Source organism: Strix aluco, chromosome 4 (assembly GCF_031877795.1).
Source record: "Strix aluco isolate bStrAlu1 chromosome 4, bStrAlu1.hap1, whole genome shotgun sequence".
Classification (NCBI taxonomy): Eukaryota; Metazoa; Chordata; class Aves; order Strigiformes; family Strigidae; genus Strix; species Strix aluco.
In genome coordinates this window covers 87,449,379-87,471,842 of record NC_133934.1, presented here as the reverse complement: position 1 = coordinate 87,471,842, position 22,464 = coordinate 87,449,379, and the positions used below count along the sequence as shown (strand labels likewise).

Below are 22,464 nucleotides of genomic sequence, written 5' to 3'. Positions count from 1 at the left end.
ATACTGATTTTTACGTGCAACTCATACACTCAGTTCTAGACAAATGCTTTGCAATAAATGTGTTAAAGGTCTGTTTATTCTACTTCTATGTGGTAGTTATAGTATCCTTGTCTTCATTAATGCCAGAGGAATATAAACTGTACTGTTCTAGTGCACAGAATGCATTACTTCATGCTTAAGGTGTCTTCGATCTCCATGTCCAGAGGAACAGGGTATACTTGCCACAGTACCTGCCTAAAATCACAGATAAACCGAATATGTGATGAGATTGTAATAATGTGACTGGAAAGAGGTCACCTACCTTTCTGCTTCATGATGACCTCAAAAATTCTTTTTACTTGAAATTAATCTGACCATTTGGAGGAAGGAACACAGCAGGTAAAAAAACCTTTGCTGGTGGCAAAGATATCTGCCCTGAGCAAAGGCCAGTGCATCTACTACTAAAACTGTTTATCTATTAAAGAATCAACATGAAAATGACAAAAAGGGATAGACAAAACAGGTGACATCTATCCTGAAATGACTCCTAAGGCAACCCATGTCATAACACACTACAGCACAGGCAGTCTCTTACCTGAGCTGGTGAGCACACTCAGGGGACTGCTGGAGGAAGTGAGTGCAGCGGTACCACTCGGTGTGTTCTGAGCTGCACTGGCCGCAGCTGCTAATGCAGCCAGGTTCTGTAATTGCATCGCGTTCAGTCCTGCAACACATTGAAGAATACACAGAGTTTCTCCATTGCCCAAGCTTAACAGATCCAGCAACCTCAGCACATCACAAGGGAGTAATGGGAAGGAGCTTAAAAACAACAGGCTTAATACTAGTTACTGATCTTTTCTACACTGCGATTCCTTGTTATAACTAAAAAAGTTTGTCTTTGCCCAGATAGATGAGTTTCAGTAAAAGACCAGGTAGTCATGATCCAGATGTAGAGTCCAGAGTAGAGAAATTTTCAAGCAGTGTTCTCTCCAGTCACAAAAGCATAGCAGCTCAGTCTGAGAGTTAAGCCAGGGTCTGACAGCAAATCTGCAAGCTACAGAACTTGTCTAGACACCAGGCCAATAACGTCCTCTTCTCTTGTCTCCCTCCACTCTCTTTGTATGGAAACAGCAGTAACTGCAGAATTCTTTCAAGAAGGCCTAAACACTACAGTGGCCACAAAGTCACACCTTTAACTCATCATCAGATGATTATCAGCACATTTTGTTTGGTTCCCTCAGCAGTCAAGAAGCAACACTCAATTGTGAGACAATGTGAAGTGGCGACTCCTGACCACAAGATAGCCAATGTACACAGAGGATAGTCAGGTAGTCAAACAAAAGTGGTGAGGAAAATGAGAAACATCAGGCATGTTGTGGGCAAGCAGCCAGGAAGCAGCAAGGGGAGGAAGGTATCCCTGTGCTGATGAACTTGTACTGGGCAATTTACTCACCTGACCCAACTTAATTTTGAGTCATAATTTTTGAATGAAACCATTCAGTCAGTACCAACACTGTAGTTTGCCCTGGTTTCCTGCCATGGGATTATCGCTGATATTGATCTTCTGAACTCTGCATTTTAGCCATCCTTTCGTAGGCTAGCTCCGTTCATCCAATTCTGCCTCTTCCCTTTTCCCTTATTTTCATTTTTTGTCTCTACCTTTGCTTATTCTAACAATTCCTTCTCTTCTCATCTGACTTCAGATAATCCCTAATTCTTCCCTACAAAATTAAAACCAAAATTAAATTAATCACCATTCACATAGCAATATCAAAACATCCTAGGCAGATGTGGCACCTCGTCTTTTGGATGCTTAGTAAGTACTTGGTGACAAAGCACACATCTCAAAATCTCAAGTTTTGGACTTTAAGTATGTAAACAGAAAACATAAGAATCTAAGTGACAATGCAGCATGAACTATTTATTTTCTAAAAAACTTCTACCACCTTTAGCATAGTTCATTTGTTTTTTTTATATCTTTTTCAATTGTTTTCTCTTTGTGACAGGGTCTGTTTCCTTAACCACATTTAGTGTCTGAAACAAGAGGATTCTGCCTTTATTTAGATTCTCAAGGCACCACTGAAACATAAAAGCATGACGTTAAAAACAAAAAGTTACATTTCTTGTTTTTATTGTGCTACAGAGGGTTAAAAGTGCAAGTGTTGGAGCTGGTGAAGAACAGAGCAGCTTGCTTCCTTTCTGAAGCAGTTTGGCATGTGTGTGCTGCACCTGTCCTCTCCACATTGTTTTCCCATCTGCTTTCGAACAGGGTCAAGATTAAATTTTGTCTACAAAGTCTGACATAGTTTGGGATCTAATTACCTACCTAATTTTTCTTTCTATGAATTTCAAGAAAGGGTATCAGTGGAGATATTAACAGGGCTTTGAAACTAAAACACTTTGTGAATAATCACAGACTTGGAATAATTATTTCAAAACACCATGCAACATGCTATTTATACGTCTGAGTTCTCAATTTTTAAGGTGTTTTTTAAATAGTGAAGCCAGAATTACACTGGAAATTTCATAGGCAACCTCAGCTAGTTAGCCCCTTCCCCCCGTCCCAGTCCTTACTGTAGTAACAATTAATGTGAACTGCTGTACTGTTTTCTCCTTTATTACCACTTGCTTTTAAACAGACACAAGAGGGGGAAAAAACAGTATCATGTGCATAACAAACTATTACAGATCACCACCACACAGGATATTAGTGAAACTGATTTCTAAAAAATAGCTTTTAGCAAGAGTCTGTATCTAAGACCTCTGAAGAGGTCTAACATGAAAAAAGCAAACATAAGCAGCTAAGGTTAGAGTCAACCTCAAGTATAAATCAAAGTTCTTACAGTCAAAAACATAACACTTGGTAAAAGCTTGTAATTGTTACCGATGGGTGTACCAACACAAGTCAGATGTACAAAGACACTTTACTTTCTTAACACTTTCAGATCAACCTCTGCACAGACAGGGCATGTGATACTGTGAACTACCATGCAACTCCAGGAGGCAGTTTTAGAACCCTAAAATGTTCAGTGTTAAAACAAAAACCAGAGTTTTGCTGCCAGCAGAAGAATTTAGAGAATGTGGTGGAGTTATTCACACGTGTTTTATTATTCCCCACTCCTTGAAGACAGAAGGGACAATCTGCAGCCCCAGTACTGCTATACTCAGTGAATATTCTGACTAGCAGTCCACAGCAAGGAATTTAGCTCATTCCCGTTAAGCTGATATTTCCCTAACAGCCATGGCATAATCAATTGTAATTCAAACGAAGGAATTAAAAGAACCTGAATGAATGACTAGTTCATATTCCCACCCACATTGCATTTTCAACTCTGATGTATTTAAGAACAAAGAATTTAAAACGGAAAACCTAAGAATTCATTATCACTGAAATGGATGCATTAGTTCTTCAAAACACAATGCTTCACATATGCACCTGTCCGGATGAAAACAATATACAGAAACACCTTTTTGCATCCATCAGAGAAGGTGATTTTAAATGCCAGAGATAGGGGAGATTACCAGCATACCACAACTTACCTTAGGGACAATGGTTAAACTAAGATTAAGAAGGAACATCCACACTTGTAGCAGAGGAGTCATTCCAAAGGACTGGGTAAACTGAGGACTACTTATTTCAAATGAGGTTAATGTGTCTACAGCCTTTTGGCTACTTTCTCTACCCTCCTCCTCTTTTCTTTGGCACTGAATTTGTCTTCTGGTGGAAAAAACTCACCTCCCATTGGGTGGAGGCTGCTCAATGTGTTCAGGTTCCCAGATGACGCAGCTGCTGTCTGCTGAAGGAGCTGCAAATAAAGCTAGACATTACACCAAAAAACAAAACAAGAGTGAGAGTGAGGGCTGGCTCCGCTTCTGGGAGAAATTGCATTACACCACAGCCAGAGCGCCGTCACAGAGGGAATTCCCACTGCCCATGCACCACATTGTAGCAAAGCGTAAAGAGAATTCCCCTTACACAATATAGCCAGAGCACTGCCATAGTGAAAATCCACGTTGCCCATGCATCACATTGCAGCCAAAGCAACAGCTTTCCTCACTCAACATCATCAATGTTGAGGGAAGTTTATAGCTAATACACCAACACAAAACCAGAAGAATCAGTAGTGAGAGAGAGAACTTCTATCCAAAGCACCCCAGGCAGGACTACCACCCCTAAGGGTATACTACCTCAAGCTAGACTTTACAGCTGATGCTGCCAGCATAGGACAAGTGGCAAATGCCATACCAAAGCCAAAGAGCCACAGAGAGAGGAAACCCCGTCCACTTTCCTTTAGCACAGCAGCCATGAGAGAAATGTCAAGCCTCAGCTCAGAAGCTATTTAGACAGATTTCCTATTCCTTTCTCCATTAACCAGGTGCTGTTATTAAAAATTTCAATCTACCAAACCTAAAGCCATAGTAAAAGAGAGAATGCCCCCACTTCAACAGTGCACCATACCAAGTATGAGATAAAGTTTTCCTTTTCTGTTCCCTAGACCTTATATTGCATGAATACAGTTCTCATAGCTATTCTGGCAACCCACATGAGCTAGAGCACACCAGTTTATGAAAAGTTCACCCTTTAGGGACCCGGCAAAATAAAACTAAAATCAGTGACAAACAGTGGACTAACTTCTGTTCTGTCAGTTTTGCTAAAGAGAGTAGTTTCCCTCTACTTTCTGTGTGGGTTTTTTTGGTTTGTTTTTTGTTGTGTTTTGTTTTTTTTTTTTTAATTCTGTGCACTGATGCTGGTACTTCCAACCTGATCACCTCTTCTACTGAACATCACCAAGTACTGTTCTAGGTTTCACTGGAAAGGGATGAGAGAAATAAAGACTGAAAAAGGAAAAATGGAAGAGAAATACAAGAACTACGCCATCAGATAGACATGAAAAGGGCATTTATATGGGTAAACATTAAGGCCACAACATATGAAGAAAATCTTCCCAGCACAAAGTCATTCTACAGCAGACAGGATAAAAAAAAAGTTTCAGTAGATAGAGCTACAGGGACTGGGGTTGAAATCCTCACTTAAATGTATTCTGACTAGCTCTTAGCACATAAACTAATTTCAGTCTCTTCATCCACAAAATGGGATTAAGAACCCTTCTCCTGTCTATCAGGAGCCTTCTAAAAATGAATACATTAAACACTACAAGACAGTCAGACACTGTAATCCCTGAAGAGATGAAAAGAACCCAAATGAGAAACTCACTGCTAAGTATTGGGGTCCAAGCGTGTTGAGACCAGCCAGGTTTCCCCATACTGAGGCAGCACTGATCTGTTGCATTTGTTGCTGAAGTTGCTGAGCAATTCGTTTCTGCTCTTTGTCCTTCTGCGTGTCTGCAAATTTTACCACAATGGGAGAAGAGCAACCCTGCAAACAGCAATTCAAACAATTACATACTTGCTATCCCCAGCAGTCACAAAAATACTGCATTAAGACCCAGTCACTGGAAGCATTCCCCTCCCCTCCCTCCGCATTCCTACATATATATACACATTTCATCAAAGGTTCAAAATCTCATTTGCTTTTAATTCTATTTTGTGTTATGGTATTTTCTCTGCAGAAGTTTCTATCTCAAGCTCTAAAAACAGAAACAGAACAAACACAAAGGTCCAGGAGTAGCATCCGCTAAGAAACACACACTGCACTTATCCTTCTCTCTGCTCTCTAGTCCTCCAAACTCCATAGTGACTGCCTGACAAATTACATCATCTCCTGACACCCACTAACTTGTTTTACCTCCATGGTTTGTGCTTGGTGCATTGCTTTGATTGCTGTTTGTGCCATGGCTCTTGTTGTAAAAGTCACAAATGCGCAACCTGGGGAAGGAACAAAAAGGAACCAAGTCATTCACTACATCTGCAATTACGGGGATGAATAAAAAAATGAAAATGTCTACGGTGAGGGGTGACACCACAGAAAGAGCTGAAATGGCACCCTGAGTTGCAAAAGGCAGAATCCAGTGGAGAACCTTCAATGGTTGGAAAAGCTTCCTGCTTACCTCGGCTCAGGCCATCTGGGCCTCTCAATATCCTGCATTCTTCAATCTGCCCAAAGGGGGAGAACATCACTCGGATATCATTTTCATTGCACTTCTTGGATATCATCCCAATAAACAACTTCCTATCTTCTACTGCTAAGAAATCAAAAGATAAGAGTATTACCAGCAAATATGCGCTTACTAGATCTTATTTTGTCAAGTCCTAATCAACTGCAGTTATTTCCCTTGTATTTAGGGTAGGGGCTTGTAAAAAACAGATTCCCAACAATGAAATCTCTTTGATTAAAGAGGATGCATACAAGATACCTCAGTGAGCCTGAAGGATGCCCGTTTTATGATGTTTTATGTTTACATTTTGCTGACTGTTTCTCCCTTGCAAGTCTGTGAACTGCAAGAATGTAAGAAAAGGAAAAAAATGTACCAGATTCAGCACTTCCCTGTATCTCCTACATTCGGTTCCTGGTGAGTGAGAAAAGACTTGTATGTATTTTATTGGACTATTTCATGCTCTCTCCTCCATCTCTTCTATCTTTAGACTATCAACATATTTAACTATCAAAACAAGCAAATGAGCTGCAGAAAGCTTCTTTCTAGCCTCTTTATTATGCCAATCCCTTAAATTTAGATCTGCCTATTTCCTCATGCTCCTGTCTCAGTGGAAGAAGCAGCAGTTGCTAAAACAGAACAGTTTTAGTTCTGTTTCAGATTCATCCACTCTGATCTGTACCAAAAGCATGAAAATAACACCTCAAATCAGAACGATGGACTGTGTGCTACTGTATCTTGTCCCTAAATGGTGATGCTACTAGATACATTAGAGTTGAAAAATACCTTTCAGTGTGCAGACCTATTTTAAAATAAATGGTCTAGAAAGGTAGTAGTTACTAACGTCAGTTTATGGTCACTTAAGAAAGCGCAGTAAATTTGAATCCAGAGCTCAACTTTCTACCTCTTGTTTTACTTAAAGATATTCATCACCTCTGAAATACTTGCTTTTAAAGGATAAAGCAAATTATGCAGAGTATCATTTGGAAATAGGAAACAGTTTGCAAATACAATGTTCAGCACAGTATAAAATATAGTATGATGAAGGCTGTAGTACAATTTGAAGCTTCAAGAGACAAAGTCTTCTCCTATTTAGTGCTATGGTGAAGGGAAACCAACTTATTTGCTGAATCTTCTACAGTGTTGAAAAGGAACATTCCAAACTACTCCAGCTGACATGACTTTGACTATCAGATCTTAATGTTACGCCCAGTACACTTTCAAGCTCTTAGAGCAGAAAGCTGCTTTCAAATCTTTTTTGCAGTACATCTAAGTTCAATAGATCCAGAATCCCTTTTATTAATGGCAAGTTAAAATACTTGATGATTTATTTATTTTCACTTACACTTTTTATTAAAGCTCATATAATTATTTAAGAGCCTCAGAGCTGTTACCCTAAAATTCCATTAAATACTTTTTTCCTCTTTCCATTATTTTCCCAGGATATTCGTATGTGTGTGTCCATAATGCAAGATCAATTTTAGCTTAGAGAACCTATTCTGTTCTCCCCCCAACAATACTTCAAAAAAGTTACTCCTTTCTAGATATATTTACACAAAAACATATTCTATATACACATGGAGAAATTTGCAGATGAAATTAGTCCTACTACATGTTACCTGTATATCCCATCTCCTGTTTTCAATTACCTTAAGATGTAAGCTTTCTGGAACTAGGGTTATCTTCTCCATGATGCAACACTAATCTTACACTAACTATGGCAAATGAAGAAACTAAAATTCAGCCAAGCCTAGAAAGGCTGAAACTACAAGAAGCTAAACACTTTCTTTGCTTATCTTGCAGCAATATATATACACACACGCATATTTGAGCATGTATATACGTACATATATAAACTCATCATGGAAATACAGTATAAGTGATTGTTTACTCAATGGTAGATGTTAAATGTCTTAATCCCTCTGAAATGGCCAATGTGCAGAAATATTCAGTTTTTTGTCTACTGAACTGTTGTGAATTCTCAATCTCTCTTGTATAGTACAAGAATTTTTGACTGCCACTCTAGCTACAACAGGCCTTGCTTCAAATTGGTCAAGCACTTGAAAAGGCATTTCTAGATTTCAGAGAAATATAGATTAGCTTGGGCTGGAAAGGACCTTAAAGATCATCTAGTTCCAACCCTCTTTGCCACAGGCAGGGACACCTTCCACTAGCCCAGGTTGCCCAAAGCCCCGTCCAACCTGGCCTTGAACCCTTCCAGGGAGGGGGCAGCCACAGCTTCTCTGGGCAACCTGTGCCAGTGTCTCAACACCCTCACAGTAAAAAACTTCTTCCTTATATCTAATCTAAATCTCCCCTCTTTCAGTTTAAAACCATTACCCCTCATCCTATCCCTACACCTCCTGATCAAGAGTCCCTCCCCACCTTTCCTGTAGCTCCTTTAAGTACTGGAAGGCTGCTATAAGGTCTCCCCGGAGCCTTCTCTTCTCCAGCTGAACACCCTCAACTCTCTCAGCCTGTCCTCACAGGGGAGGTGATCCAGCCCCCCGATCATCTTCGTGGCCTCCTCTGGCCCCGCTCGAGCAGGTCTGTGTCCTTCTTATGTTGGGGCCCCCAGAGCTGGATGCAGCACTGCAGGGGGGGTCTCATGAGAGCAGAGCAGAGGGGGAGAATCCCCTCCCTCAACCTTCTCTTGATGCAGCCCAGTTGGCTTTCCATCCTGCAAGTGCACATTGCTGGCTCATAGTCAGTTTTTCATCCACCAATACCCCCAAGTCATTCTCCTCAGGGCTGGTCTCAATCCACTCCTCGTCCAGCCTGTATTTGTGCTTGGGATTGCCCTGACCCAGGTGCCAGACCTTGGCCTTGTTGAACTTCATGAGGTTCACATGGGCCCACCTCTCAAGCCTGTCAAGGTCCCTCTGGAAGGCACATCCCTTTCCTCTAGGGTATCAATCACAGCACTCAGCTTGGTGTCATCCCCAAACTTGCTGAGGGTGCACTTAATCCCACTGCCCACGTCCCCAACAAAGATTTAAACCACCTTAGTACAAAGAAGAATTCACTGGATGTTTCCCTAACTGACAACATGGTTCTACCACAAGCAGCAGCAGTGGGAGATACTGAGTCATGGAATTTTAGAGACATCACTTACACTACCTACTACATTGAAAACACACCTCTTTTTTTTTCCTTAAAAAAAAAAAAAAAAAAAATCAGGTCTCCAGTTCAAGATTTCATCAAAAGCTGTTCAACAGAAGGAAAATCCTCAAGCTTCCCTATTAGCATGAACGATGCCACCAAACTCAGACTTTAGTAAAGCTTACCATTACTCTTTTCACTATCAGCTGGTTTCATCTGGATAGGATGGTGCATCTGAAATGTAAAAAAGATTATTTAATTCTAGATGCATTCACTTCATACTATATGAAATATATCCCATAAGAATTGTGGAAGAAAGAAATAGTAGCCTAAATTCCCTCTACAGAAGTGCATATGTAATGATACATAAATTTCTAGAAGAAAGAAAAGCTTTCCTAATGATATGCCATCATATCTTCTCAGAGAGTATTATAGGAGCCATGCCCACCCACTTCACTACCATATTATTCTCCCAAATGCTCCAAAATTCCCTTAAGATTTGTTATCATACAAATCTCATGACGTTGCTCTGTGGAATAGTTCTTTTAAAACATTATCTGAGGGCAAGATAACATATGCTAGTAAATCAGTGCTGCCAGAGCTCAGAAAACCAAGACAGAGTTGTGAGGAAAGCATGGCTCTTCTCTTACCCCTGGGAGGATCTTCATGTTGTGAAGAGCATTCTGTGCTTCTAGTGCAGCTTTACGGGTATAAAATGTAACAAAACAGCACCCTGCAATTAAAACAAAATGCTAACCAAGAACAAACACTGTGAATCTTGACGTGCTATACAGAAATTGCAAGTCCCACTTCTATCCTTCCAACGCAAAACATATGACAAGTAGAATAGGTTAGACACTGAAGTAAGTAGGTACTACTGATTGTGACTGTTTAAAAAAGATTTTTAGGTGTATCAACACAGGATATATTCAGAACTGATCCAGCATCACCAATACACCATTAGAACAAACATTCAGATACATCTGCCAAACAGCTACTTCCATTACCAAACTCAATAATTATTTGCTAGTACCGAAACCTCATCTAGTTTCACAAGAAATAAGATACTGCATATAACTGAACTGCAAATCCAGGTAGAGTATTTAGTTAGGATTTGATGTACACAAGTATTTTATGTACACAAGTTACTAAGACCTCAAATTTATATTCTATCTGAAAGTGTGACACTTCCAGCAACATATTGATCATAACATCACAATGATGATCTGGAGCAGCGTAATATTAAATGTGTTGTTCTGCTTTGCAATTATAATTCATAATCTTCAAGCACACCCATCACTTCTGAGCTCTAAAAAAAAATTACGATTTTCCTCAGCTCAGCTAATGACTGGATCACAGTCCAAGTGTAATTAGACACATACACTTAAAGACTATAAAGCCTGGGCGGGCTTGCACGCACACCTGGTCACACAGAACTCCAACACACTGAGACATCTGAATAAGCGAACAGCTAAGCTGTGTGAAAGCAGCTGAGACCCCAAGTCTCACATGAGAAGTACAGTTCTCACCTTTGCTTTGAGGAGGGTTTTGGCTCCTGTCCCTCAAGACATTGATTTCATAGACAGCACCATACTGTTCAAAAAGTTCTCTTAGATCCTTCTCACACCAGCTCCGGGGGACCTGACCCACAAACATCTTGATAGCATCTAGATCAGGTTGGTCTGGGTGGTCCAGTGTGCCATTCATTTTCTTTGAGCTATGAAAAACAAGAAGGAATTTCTGGTTTATATCTTTCCACAGATTCTAGATCCCATCTCAGCTAGAAGTATGCTTACAGCGAGATTAAACAAAAGATATATTTCTACACATATATAAAAGTATGATTAAAATACACATATAAAGAGAGACTCTCGCACATTCCCAGTCCTGCATACCAGAGAATACTCAGAAACATCATTCATTGGCAAACTGTGTACTTGAAAACCGAACACTCTCTACACAGCTGTTTAAAACTTCTCTTAATGTCTGTTCCTATAACGTAGTCAACATCTGAGATTCAGAATGTAAATCTGTTGAGAAATATCACTAGTTCAACCATGTAAAATTTTACAGAAAAAGAAACCAGAACAGGAAGGAACCTAAACTCAGTCTACTCACAGACTACTGAAGTTATCAGTAACCACTGGAAATGAGAGGATAACATTTTTTTCATCATTTTTAAATGTGACTATCTGGAACTGTTTCCCAGGGTGAAGATCCATCTTAAAACAGAGAAACAGGTACAACTGAACAGAAGAGAAGTTTCCTTAAAGGTTTACAAGGCAATAGCTCTTAGTGAAACTAGGGAGTTTTCAACACTATTTGGCAAAAAAACAGGCTTACATTGTACATGAGCAGGTTGGGATTGGACAGTCTAGTTAGTCACAGACTGAATCAAGTTGACTAATGGCAGGATGTTAACATAGAAAAAACCTCACTTTTTAGACTACAACACAGAAGTTTTGAGTATGGGAATCTTCAATAGGCTTCAAGGCATTATATCTAGCCATATGAACAGTTTACAGCCTATTAATAAAACTGTGTTATACTCCACACAGCCGGCTGACCGCCGTACACTGCTTTCTGTATAGACTCCTCACTGTTTGTCAAGTGCAATGTGAAGTCTTGTTATCAGTAGTCACAGCCTGGTATACCACAAGACCTATCTCTGTGGAAGACCAACTGTAACGACATCCTATTGTAGCTATAATAATTAGTAGGTAATTGCTAATTTTAACCCAGCCAACCCCTGCGTAACCTAGAAAGGACATGGGGAGTGGAATAGTGACCATCCAATGATTTCCCCCCCCCCCAAACTCTTTGCTGAAGAATACAAGTGGCCTTCTTCCAGAGTAGTCAGCTCTCATCTCTTTTTTCCTTTGAAGATAGTTTGTGAATGACTTAACTGCATATTACAGTAAACAGTGTTGCTCTCACTGTCCATCTGCAATTATATTCCCTCCTGAATAGAATTTTAAAAAATAGTAATTCCAAACCAGGTAATGTGTAGTTAATTTTTCCCCTCAATATGCTGCTGTTCAGAGCCTAAGGAAAAACTGATGCCAGGGAAAGCTCTATTTTATAGCTGTATGAACAGACCTCAGAAACAACAAAGCTTTTTACTCGAAGGGAAGGGAATCATCATAAATCCTTTCACTCCTCACTACCTTTCCACTCAGAAAGGGTCAACACCTCTCCAAATAGCCAAGACAAACAATACCTTTCACAAAAACAATCTCTTTTCATTCAGTGTCTTTTCATTCCAACTGAGAACAACCAAAAATCATTTACCTTCTTCCAATAATAATTTTCAGCCCTGCCTTCTATGCCATGGGTAGCTTTCAAGAGCATAGTCCTGTTAACTGGACAACCCTTAACATGACCTCAACAGCATTCAAGGACAACATTTAATTCCTAATTAAAAGGTTTAGTCTGAAGTCATTATCTGGGAAGAATTGAAACTGTCCTCCCAACAACTGATTTAAATAACTGATTTTATAATATCAGCACCTGTAGCATATTATAAACAGTACTGCCAAACAGCTTTATTTCTCCTCAGACCCCTAAAACTATCAGATCATTTTTGCTCTCTCTCCAGAATCCAACATCAATTATCAATGCCCACTATGATTTCTTCAAGAAAACAAACTGCAGGCTCTCTTATCTCTCTTTCCCCCACCCTCTCACGGGGAGTTCAGACACCAGAGGCTTCAGAGACAGCTATTCCAACTATCACTTTAAGTTATAAACTCATGAAGACAAAATACTTACACAGGGCTAGCATTCAAGGAGCAATGGTCCACCATCATCTCTGGGAGGAAATCCAACTTGAACGCAGCCATCACCTCAGTTTATGACAAACTACTAATACTAAATCAGTATATTGCCTAACCCCCAAACAACGCCACTTCCAAAAGTCCTGCAGGTCTTAACACTCAGCCACACAAAAAACACTCAAACCACAGAAACAGAAGCTCAGGGAGACCAGCAATAGACACCACAGAAACTGGCTGGACTGGGAAAGGGACATGGAATCCCAGATTAAAAAGGGGATGTGACCATGTGAAGGGAGGCTCAGCTTAATACACAATGAAAATGCTGATGCACTGGGCTTGTTTTGTGCAATTTTCCCTGGCGAAGCAGTACTGAGTGCACTGTCAGATAAACAGAGTGTCAGATCCATGAAGATAGCAATGGGTAACAGAGCAGAAAGAATACAAACTCCAGTCTTTCCATCCCCAACTAACTCCTTGCCTCCCAAAATGGCAGTCCAAGGCCTTGAGGTTCAAACAGACACTTCCCCATCACCAATATTAAGGTGTGAAGTCAAGAGGTTCCTTCACCATAAACCTTTTCAATGGCTGAGATGACCTGATTACTAAAAAATTCCTTAACTACCACAGAACATCAAAATCTACTCCTTTCATAGAAACAAAACATATACTGTCCTGGAAAGAATACTTTGCCCATCATGCATCTACAAATCCAGAGATATACAGAGCCTATAGATGATAAAGAAAGGGAAAAACACAGTGATTCATTGAAAACTGTTTTATAATCTTGGAAAACACCAATCAGAACACCTCAGCTGCTTCATCATTAAAACAGGAATAACATGTTGATCAAGGCACTGTGAGGTGTATTTATAGACAAAATACAGACCTCTTGTTACATCTCCAATATCCAAACTAATGGGGAGATAATCTGGATAATACTGGATGCACTGGGAGATGCAGAAATATTTGATAGCAGGGAGCGAGTGCTGCAGGGGCAGCTGGGTGTGTCCAAGCACTCCAGAAGGGATGATTAATTCAAGTCCAACATGAATCCAGATAAGCCTTACGTATACGGTTGATATAAGCACAAAGTAAACTCTTACAGCATCAAGGAATGCATGATGGGGCAGCTGCAATCACTTCTTTCTTGTCTGTCAATGACTGCAACATATACTTGCAGTTACTTAGACTGGCCAGTGTATACAGCTTGCTTTATGGTTGCACAGTTACAGCATGTCAATTATTTTTTCTATAAATAAGCATTTCCAACCCCTGGAAAAAAAAAACCCAACCAACACATTTCTGATCCTCTGCCTACAGTGAGGTTAATTAAAAGGTTACTAGAAGGAGTTAGGCCTCAGAATACAAAGAGATATGCATGTTACTGCCAAATAGGCGAGGACATGAATTTGGCACACATCAGATATTCAACAGTAACTACTTCAGGCATGCTCTTACTATGTGTTAAATGTAAGAAAGCTTATTGGTTAAAGAAAAAGGTGTAAGCGCTACCTGCTAAGTACCACTGTTACGAGCATGCAGATAGGCACTAGGGAGCACAGGCCAATCAGCTTTCTGCAAGTTGTACATATCTATCTTCAGACACATTTTACAGGCTTCCCACTTGAAAAATGCCATGTTGTGTAAAACACATCATATTCAAATGTTAAATTCAGCCTGGATCCCACTTTGTGGATTTCTCTAAAGTGAGCCCACTTCAGATTTATATGATTATATGGTGGGGTTCTTGCCACTGTTCACATGAATCTATAGACTAACACTGTAAATTCTGGGCTTACCTATGAAGACCAGAATTCATTCCTTCTGGTCTTTCAACCATCTTTAGCTTTTCTAAGCAGCCAGTAAAATACCCGAGCAGCCATGCTCCCTGTAAGTTCAATGAAAGATGATGCTGGCAACAGATACTCTAGAACATGGGTTTTTAAAAGGTTACTGAGATTGATTAGTTTACTGAAGAAAATAATTAAGTCATTATGATTTGATCCCATGCCTACCTCTCCCCTCATCCCTCTGTTCTTCAAAATGGAGGTCATATCTGCTTGTTCCATTAAGACAAAACTGCAACAAGTTACAGGCATTGTCACACTGTTATAGCCCATATCAAATTCAGTCTACCGGCTTTGACAATGAACACATTAGTTTTGTGCACCTATCCTGCCACATATTAACTTTTACTTCTCTTACTCTTACCTATTCTTAATTTCTCTTGTGATGTGCTCACTTCGTTTGCTGAATACTAGAATGGTAAATTAATATCTGAAGGTATGTTAGCCAAGACTCAGTGCCTCAGGGTACTGTACTTCTGCAGTAATGATGGCAATTTCAGTCACAACACACTAGTGTACAAACAGGTTTGTTTTAACACTATTTAGTTGAAGGCATCAAGCTAGTGAAATTGAAAGACTTACGGACTTCACTTGTGAAAATATCAGAAAGAGTGGAAAAAGATGGTATTTTGCTACTGCACAGAAATAACTAAATGGGGAAGCAAGTGTTTCTTTGGAATGACAAAAACCACAAAAGTCATCCTAGCCATTGCTCACAAAAAAAAAAAAAAAAAAGAAAGAAAAATAAGAGAGCTAAACACACTTATTTTTTGCTCAGATGTCAAATTCCTGCTGGCTTCCAGATCCATTCTTTGACTGTTTCTATTCAAAGGATAATAGAAACAATGTCTGAAATTTCAAGCTCTATGGACTATAGCTACACATTTAAATGTGGTACTAATCTGACAATACAAACATTAAAAACTTCTACATACTACAGATTAAATCTTACTTTTTTACACTTCTGAAGCCCTAGATTATGCTGCAGAATATATCGCTACATATGTTCTTCAGAGATTGCAGAGTATAAAAATAAAAGCAAAACTTTTAGCATTTAAGTTTACAGAATTACATCACATTCTGGGGCACAAAACCTAAAAAACACCAGGGTGGTATTTTCTTTCCTAAGAAAGCCTTGTTCATTTCAATGAGCAATTAACTCTGAAAGCTAAAGATAATACCATCTTTTATTTTATACAGTCTGAACCTCAGACAACATATCCAAATCTGAAGCTGACAGACTACGGGATGGTGAGAGCAAACTATGGGAAAGGATGCAGGCTATGGGGAAATCAGACGCTGTGAAGCTTTGAAGGAGACAGATCCTAGAATAAACTTCCCCTTGTATTATCTGTGCATATCCAGATGCCTACAGTGTTGCTGAACTGCAGTTTTGTTTTTAAACAGATAACCCATAGGTTACATGCATCAAAATATAGTAACTATTTGTCAATATTTTGTTGTTTCATTGTTGATCACGTAAGCATGTGGTCAGAATGTTTTCTGCCTATGTTGAAATCCAAACTGTCTCCCCATGCCTCACTGGGTACAAAAAGCCCCTTACCTAGTTGCCAAAACTGCAGTTTCTTCCTCTGCCAATCTCTATGACAGTTATGCACTGTGGGCACACAGATCTGACACATTCAGAATGTTGAATTTACCATCAAAGATACGAAGTTTTGGGCTGAATAGCTGAAAAACATTTTTGTTTATATGAAATTTTTGTAGAAGTTCGCAGGTGGAGAAAAAGGATAGGAGGAGGTGACAATTGCTTTTATCTCAGAAATGGGAAAGTTTCATGGTGCGCTCTCATGCATTTATCTGAGCATTTAATTCCTCCATAGTCTTGAGACTTAGATGGATTTTCGCAAATTAGGTAAGTAAACCTTATTCTAAAAATATGTTATAAGCTTTTTTCCCCTCCCCTTCCTCTGATTATTTCTGGGGAAAAAAAAATATATATTTGAGGTAAATCAATACATTATTGACCTACTTCCCTGGCTTGTGAATGAAGTTCTGTTTACCTATAGCTCCTACTCCAGTTAAATCTGTGAAAGCTCAAAAGGAATGAATTCTGAACTTTTGTCCAACTGAAGAACCTCCAGGACTCCCAGCTCTCTGCCAGAAGATGAAGCAGGAAGTCACCTATCCCTCTGGCTTACAGGATGATGTTTTCTCTGCCTCAGCACTCTCAGAAAGGGAAAAATAAAATGGCAGCTAAACTTACCCTTTTATTTGTTAACAAAGACAAATGATTAAAAATAAATTACACATTTTTTTTTTTTTTTAAACGAGGGAATTAGGTTATTTTTCTGGAAAAGGAGATAAAACTTTGCACTGAAGTGAACAAATTTGTTATTCTAATGAATTCTAAACAGTGGCGCTTATAAAAAGATAGACAAGAAACACATACAGGTACATTTTCTTTAATCTGTAGGCTTCCTCAAATACATGTTTCTTTTGAAAGCTCTACTTCTGTTCTTCCTGCCTTCTTACTGCTATGCAACATTCACTTAAAACAGAATCTACTGTCACACAATTCACAAAACAGTTGTAGTTTCCTATGTTCATATGAGTAAGGCAGGAGACGCAAGGGCAAATTTGAAACTGGTAAGAGGGAACACTTCTTACTAAACTCACACATAAATACTTAGTGGCGGTGACTTTTGTAATCCTGTCAAAGCTTGACAGGGTTTGAGCACAACTGGATGCTTGCAGGGATATATTTTTCCACTTCTATTTACTGCACATATATATAAATCCCAACTTTTTTTAAACAGATGACCAATGGGCTATATATATCCACCAAAATACTGCACACAAGAACTACCACCTAGCTAACATTAGGAAGGAACAACTAAGTAACCTCATCTGGAAACACAGACTAATCAATAATTATTAAGGTTTTAGATCCATTTGTCTAATGTACATGGTACTGGGCATTACCAGAAGGAAACCACAAGCTTGACTGTGTCCAGTGCGGCAGTTCTCAACTTCCTTAGTCACAACTTTTTACCTTTATAAATCAACACATCCAGTGCAAAATCTTCAAGTGAAAACAGATATGCAAGACTAAAACCACAAAAGTTACTGCTTCTCTGTGGCAACTGAAACCACAATTATGAGGTACCAGAACAGTCTGTAAAGTCCTATACCTGTGTGAGTCTGTTGTATGAAGGGGTTCTGAACTAAGCTGGTCAGAAAAGATCCATCGCTTGAACATGCTGCTTCAGAGAGGCATTAAGGCATTGCAAGTTGTGGTAAGAAAAGAAGGCTCTGTTCCCAGCTCTGTACCAACCTGGTGGAAAAATCCAAGCAACTTCCCTTAGCTCCTCAATTTCCAGGTGTCACACAGGCAAACTAGGATGCAGTGATGCTTTCCTGGGACACAGAGAACTCAGAATACCGTTTGCTCTACAGCAAACCTGTACACTGGAGAGGTAAGCCTTAACACAAATATGCCAATACATATCCAAAGCAGAACTAAAAAAAGCTGTTCCTATGGGTGTGTCTTACCTCCTTACAATATATCCAGTGAGTCTCAACATCCTTCAGTGACTTCTACACTTTAGCTGTGCAGACCATAGCCAATAGCCAGACTAGTTTGGAGCTACTTGCACACCGAAGGGCAAAGGGCAAGAGCTGAATGTTCTGTTTTGACCTCCCCTTCACTTAATGCTAAATGATTAGGAACTCAATGCCTTGATATACAGTCCTGGTTTCAGCAGGGATAGAGCTAATTTTTCTTCTTAGAAGGTACAATAGTGCTGTGCTTTGGATTCAGTATGGGATTTACTGCTCTGACAAATTTATTTTAATATGAATAGTGGATTCAAAACTTTTCAGGAAGGAATGACAGTATAAGGCTTGTGCATTGTTTCCTTTAAAAACAGGCCAATAAATATCCAACTGAACTCTCTGTAGCAGATGTCTACTATTTCTATTAATCAAAATACTTCTAGATTAGAGCACAGACTGCACAAAGACAGTTCCTCCTGTTTGTTCCCCATGCTGCATGCATTAGTGCAAAGGCACTTCAAAGGGCAGCAGCAAAATAGAACCCAGGTCTTTAGACAGGCCAGTGACTTTAAGCCATCATTATGCTGGAAGCACAAACAGTAAAGTCCAGGAATCAACTAATGTTCTGATAGAAACATCTTTGACCTTAATGTAACAGCAAAAACAAGTAAGGAAAACTTGTATCTACAGTATTATCCACATACCAATGTGATGCCAAACAGTTCTGCTTTGACTGCCACACGTTTGTTGTCCCTCTTGCTTTTATTTTAAACAACAGCAATGAAGTGAATGCACGCATCAACTGTAATAGGTCATGTGTGGCTGTTGTCTTCTTAAGCAGCTGTTATCTCCAAACTAACTTTTCAAATGACAGCTAAGAAAGCAAAATCTTAATGACTGATAGAGCAGCATTTCTCCTCTGAGGAAAGGAGATGGTATTTCATGCAAAGGGTAGTAAATTTTTGGAACTCCTTGTTGGCAGGATTAGTGCAGATGGAATAAATTTAGACAAGTGCAAGAACAGACTGGACAAGTACTTGGAAGAGACCCATCAGAGGCTACCAGACAAACCACCACAGGCTAGGTTCTCCTGACCTGAAAACAGAGAGGCCGAGAGACCACTAAGTCAGTTTTGTGGTGAAAAACACTATAGTTTATTAGCCTTTGTGAATGGCAAAAATAGGTCTGGAAGATGCCAAAGAGCAGGAGTATGTCTATGTATTTGTGTTGCGACAAAGCAAAAAAGCTCTATGGAAAAAAAACAAGTTGTCCTGTTAAAACTACTCAAGAACTGAACTATAAACATACTAGGTAAATGCTAATTAAAAATGCTCAGCTATTATCAGCACTATATTCAGTTGCTTTAGTAACATGAACACCCACCCCAAAAAAAACCCAAAAAACATACCTCTGGACTTCAGGAAATGTTACAGCACAGATAGTAACCAGTATATACACTTTCACCTCTTTTTAAAATGCCTTGCAACTGCTTTCAATATGTTATCATATAACTGATGAACAAATTCAATCTGTGGTATACTCAAAATCTGGCTCACTCCTGAGGACAACTTACACCAGACAGTAGCTCTGCAATATGAGAGCTTATCTACCAGGAAACAGGTTACAACACCCGTTCAAATCCGAGAAGCCAAAGAAACTGCAGCTAGGTCCTGCTCTGCCAATAACTGCTGGTGACAGGACATCTAACAAGAACTCAGAAGAAGTTGAATTATCAGTCTCAAGACCTTATAGCAGAGGAATCAAGTTCACAAAATTTAAGACAGCGGCCTCCAAACTTCTTCAGTTCTCCTCTCACCTCCCTCTTCATCTGCTTACCTGAGAGGGGACACTGGAGTGTGCTGTGAATATACTGATGGGGCTGCAGGTATCAATTCTGCAACACAAGTGACCCACAGCTCTGCACACAACAACCTACTTCTCTAGGCAGAGCAGCTGCATGTTGCTACCCCTGAGTTTCCCTTCTTAGTGCATAGCTGCCAGCTAACACAGCAGCATGAGGCTGCTAACCCAGTGCTTGACCCGCTACAGCTGTGTCTGCTGCTTCAATGATGATACTACAAAGGCCTGCACAGGCATTACCAAAAAGAGAAAAAAACTGAATAGACTGACCATGAAACCACCTCCTGACGATGACCTCAAACACCCATCTCGGACCATAAAATTTCTCATTACCCTATGGCAACAAGGAATAAGCAAGCTGATAGTATCCAGAGCTCTCTGGTTTGAGATTACTCAAATATTTTTGCACTTTGAGATATAACACAACTATTATTTCCAGAATCTGTGCCTATTTAATTCTTTTTTACATAAAGGCAGAAACTCCAAAGGACTTCAGATATCACATTTTGCAATAGTGCCATTTACAGAATGACAGACAACTTCAATTAATATTTACCTGGATTTTTCCAAGGGCAGCCAGTATCTGCCCACCCTGTTTTCAAGGAGAGTATTTGTGCAGCATTAGGATAATAATCTACTACATTAGCACAGTAAAATAAATTAAAAAAAAGATGTCCATGTAAGTAAAATCTTCAAATTAAAATATTTTCCTAGAAACTCCCATCTTCTCTTTGGTCTTAAATGACTTCCTTCTTATACCTCTTCCCCAATGATACACTTCCATTAATCTTCATAGAAATATAACAAGAGAGGTCCCTGGATTGTTGTTTCCCTTATACTTCAAGACGCTTTCTTTTCCTAGCTTTAGACTTCAATTTTGTAATTAAAGTTGGAACTGTGACCTTCAGAATAGTGATCCGAGATGTACATTAAATTTTTGTCTTCCCTAGCTAAATTTTGTTTATCTTGCATATTTCCTCATTTTTTTCAGACTAAGGGAACAGAGGGGGAGACAAAAATCAGTATTACCAGCTATTTCTTGGTAGTAATAGTAGTGAATTAAAAAACCCCCACAAAACAAAAAACCACAACTCAGTAAAACTTGCTGGGATGCAAAGATGACAGCAAAGGCCTGGCTGAGAAGACAGTGTATGAAAGATACTAGACACAAAGCAAGTGAGCAGATGAACAAATTGCTAAAAGACCAAATCATGCATTTGGCACAATAAATGCATGGCAACCTATCAGAGCATATATACTTGTAGAACAGATAACAGTAAGTCTTGATGTAGGCTCACCAGAATAATTCATTTTGGTAAATCATAGACAAGGAGTAATCATCACATGTTTACCCTTCTTTGCAAGACATTTTGTGATTAATAATTGATGCGGAAGAAGCATTGATGAATCCCAGGGCAACTGCTTTTAAAGCAGAAGCATATAGGTTTCTTCCCCTGATTCTAGGAAGACATATAAAATGTTAAAAACAACAACAACCTGTAAAAGATTTAATCCTTTTATCCTTATTGTGGGGATTTTTTTAATAAATAGATGTGAAATGTGTATTTCATGTACTGCTTAAGCTCTATGGGAAGGTATGCAAAAGAAAATTTCAGTTAAAAATTATTTTTTTTTTTTTAAACATCTGCCAACATTCCAGCAGACACAGTTTAGGAAGCATTTTGAGTTTAAATCATCACAGTGCTAGAACACAACAATGCTTCTATTCTGTGAGACAAACTATGGAAATCTTAAGTACCTAAGAGATCTGAAAGACATGTAGACACTTTGGCACTGTAGATAAAAAAAAAATTTTTGAGAAAGTAGGAAAAGTGGCTTGGTCACAACAATAGTAAGAGGAAATAAAGGCAGCAGTATGACACAGAACAGGAGACAAGGCAGGAAATAAGTATAAGAAGTGAGGACATGCATTTCTATCCTGTGAAAGAACAGAGAACTACTAAAAGGAGACAGGATGGAACATTTAAGGCAGCAGGCATGGTTCAAGTGTTCCTCCCCTCCCTCCTTCTCTTTATTGACTGAATTCAGACCATGAGAGACACAGAATGTATGGATAAAAATCACACTTGCACTTCAATGCTTAAATCTTCAGTAGAAGAGAATAAGAATACTAATGCTTGCAAGCCATCACGCCCTGAAAGCAGAAGTACAGATCCACCTACACCACCTTTCCCCTGTTTCTCTTCCCACATGTTGTCTCTGAGCCTACAAAAATGACCTTTTTTTTTAAGATTGGTCAGAAGTTTACTTTCAGGTATTTCAGTGTTTTGCATAAGAAACAACCCTGCAAGCAATTCTATGGAACAG

The 22,464-nt window shown here is 39.3% G+C and overlaps 1 protein-coding gene across 25 annotated transcripts in view; it reads right to left on the bottom strand.

Moving 5' to 3' along the window:
* Positions 1–22,464, bottom strand: part of CELF1 (CUGBP Elav-like family member 1) — a 69,705-nt gene that overhangs the window by 26,062 nt on the left and 21,179 nt on the right. For 16 of the 25 annotated variants that reach the window (XR_012623239.1, XR_012623240.1, XM_074823964.1 and 13 more), the window contains 8 exons: positions 10,664–10,851; positions 9,785–9,867; positions 9,320–9,368; positions 5,988–6,122; positions 5,726–5,805; positions 5,195–5,356; positions 3,716–3,797; positions 575–703 (listed from right to left, as the gene is read on the bottom strand). Coding sequence is in view for 23 of the 25 variants with exons in the window: in XM_074823964.1 (XP_074680065.1) it covers positions 575–703; positions 3,716–3,797; positions 5,195–5,356; positions 5,726–5,805; positions 5,988–6,122; positions 9,320–9,368; positions 9,785–9,867; positions 10,664–10,841 (898 nt within the window). In the remaining 2 variants the exon portion in view is untranslated. The remainder of the gene's footprint in view (positions 1–574; positions 704–3,715; positions 3,798–5,194; positions 5,357–5,725; positions 5,806–5,987; positions 6,123–9,319; positions 9,369–9,784; positions 9,868–10,663; positions 10,852–22,464) is intronic. The other 9 variants (XM_074823974.1, XM_074823976.1, XM_074823969.1 and 6 more) reach the window with 3 other exon arrangements.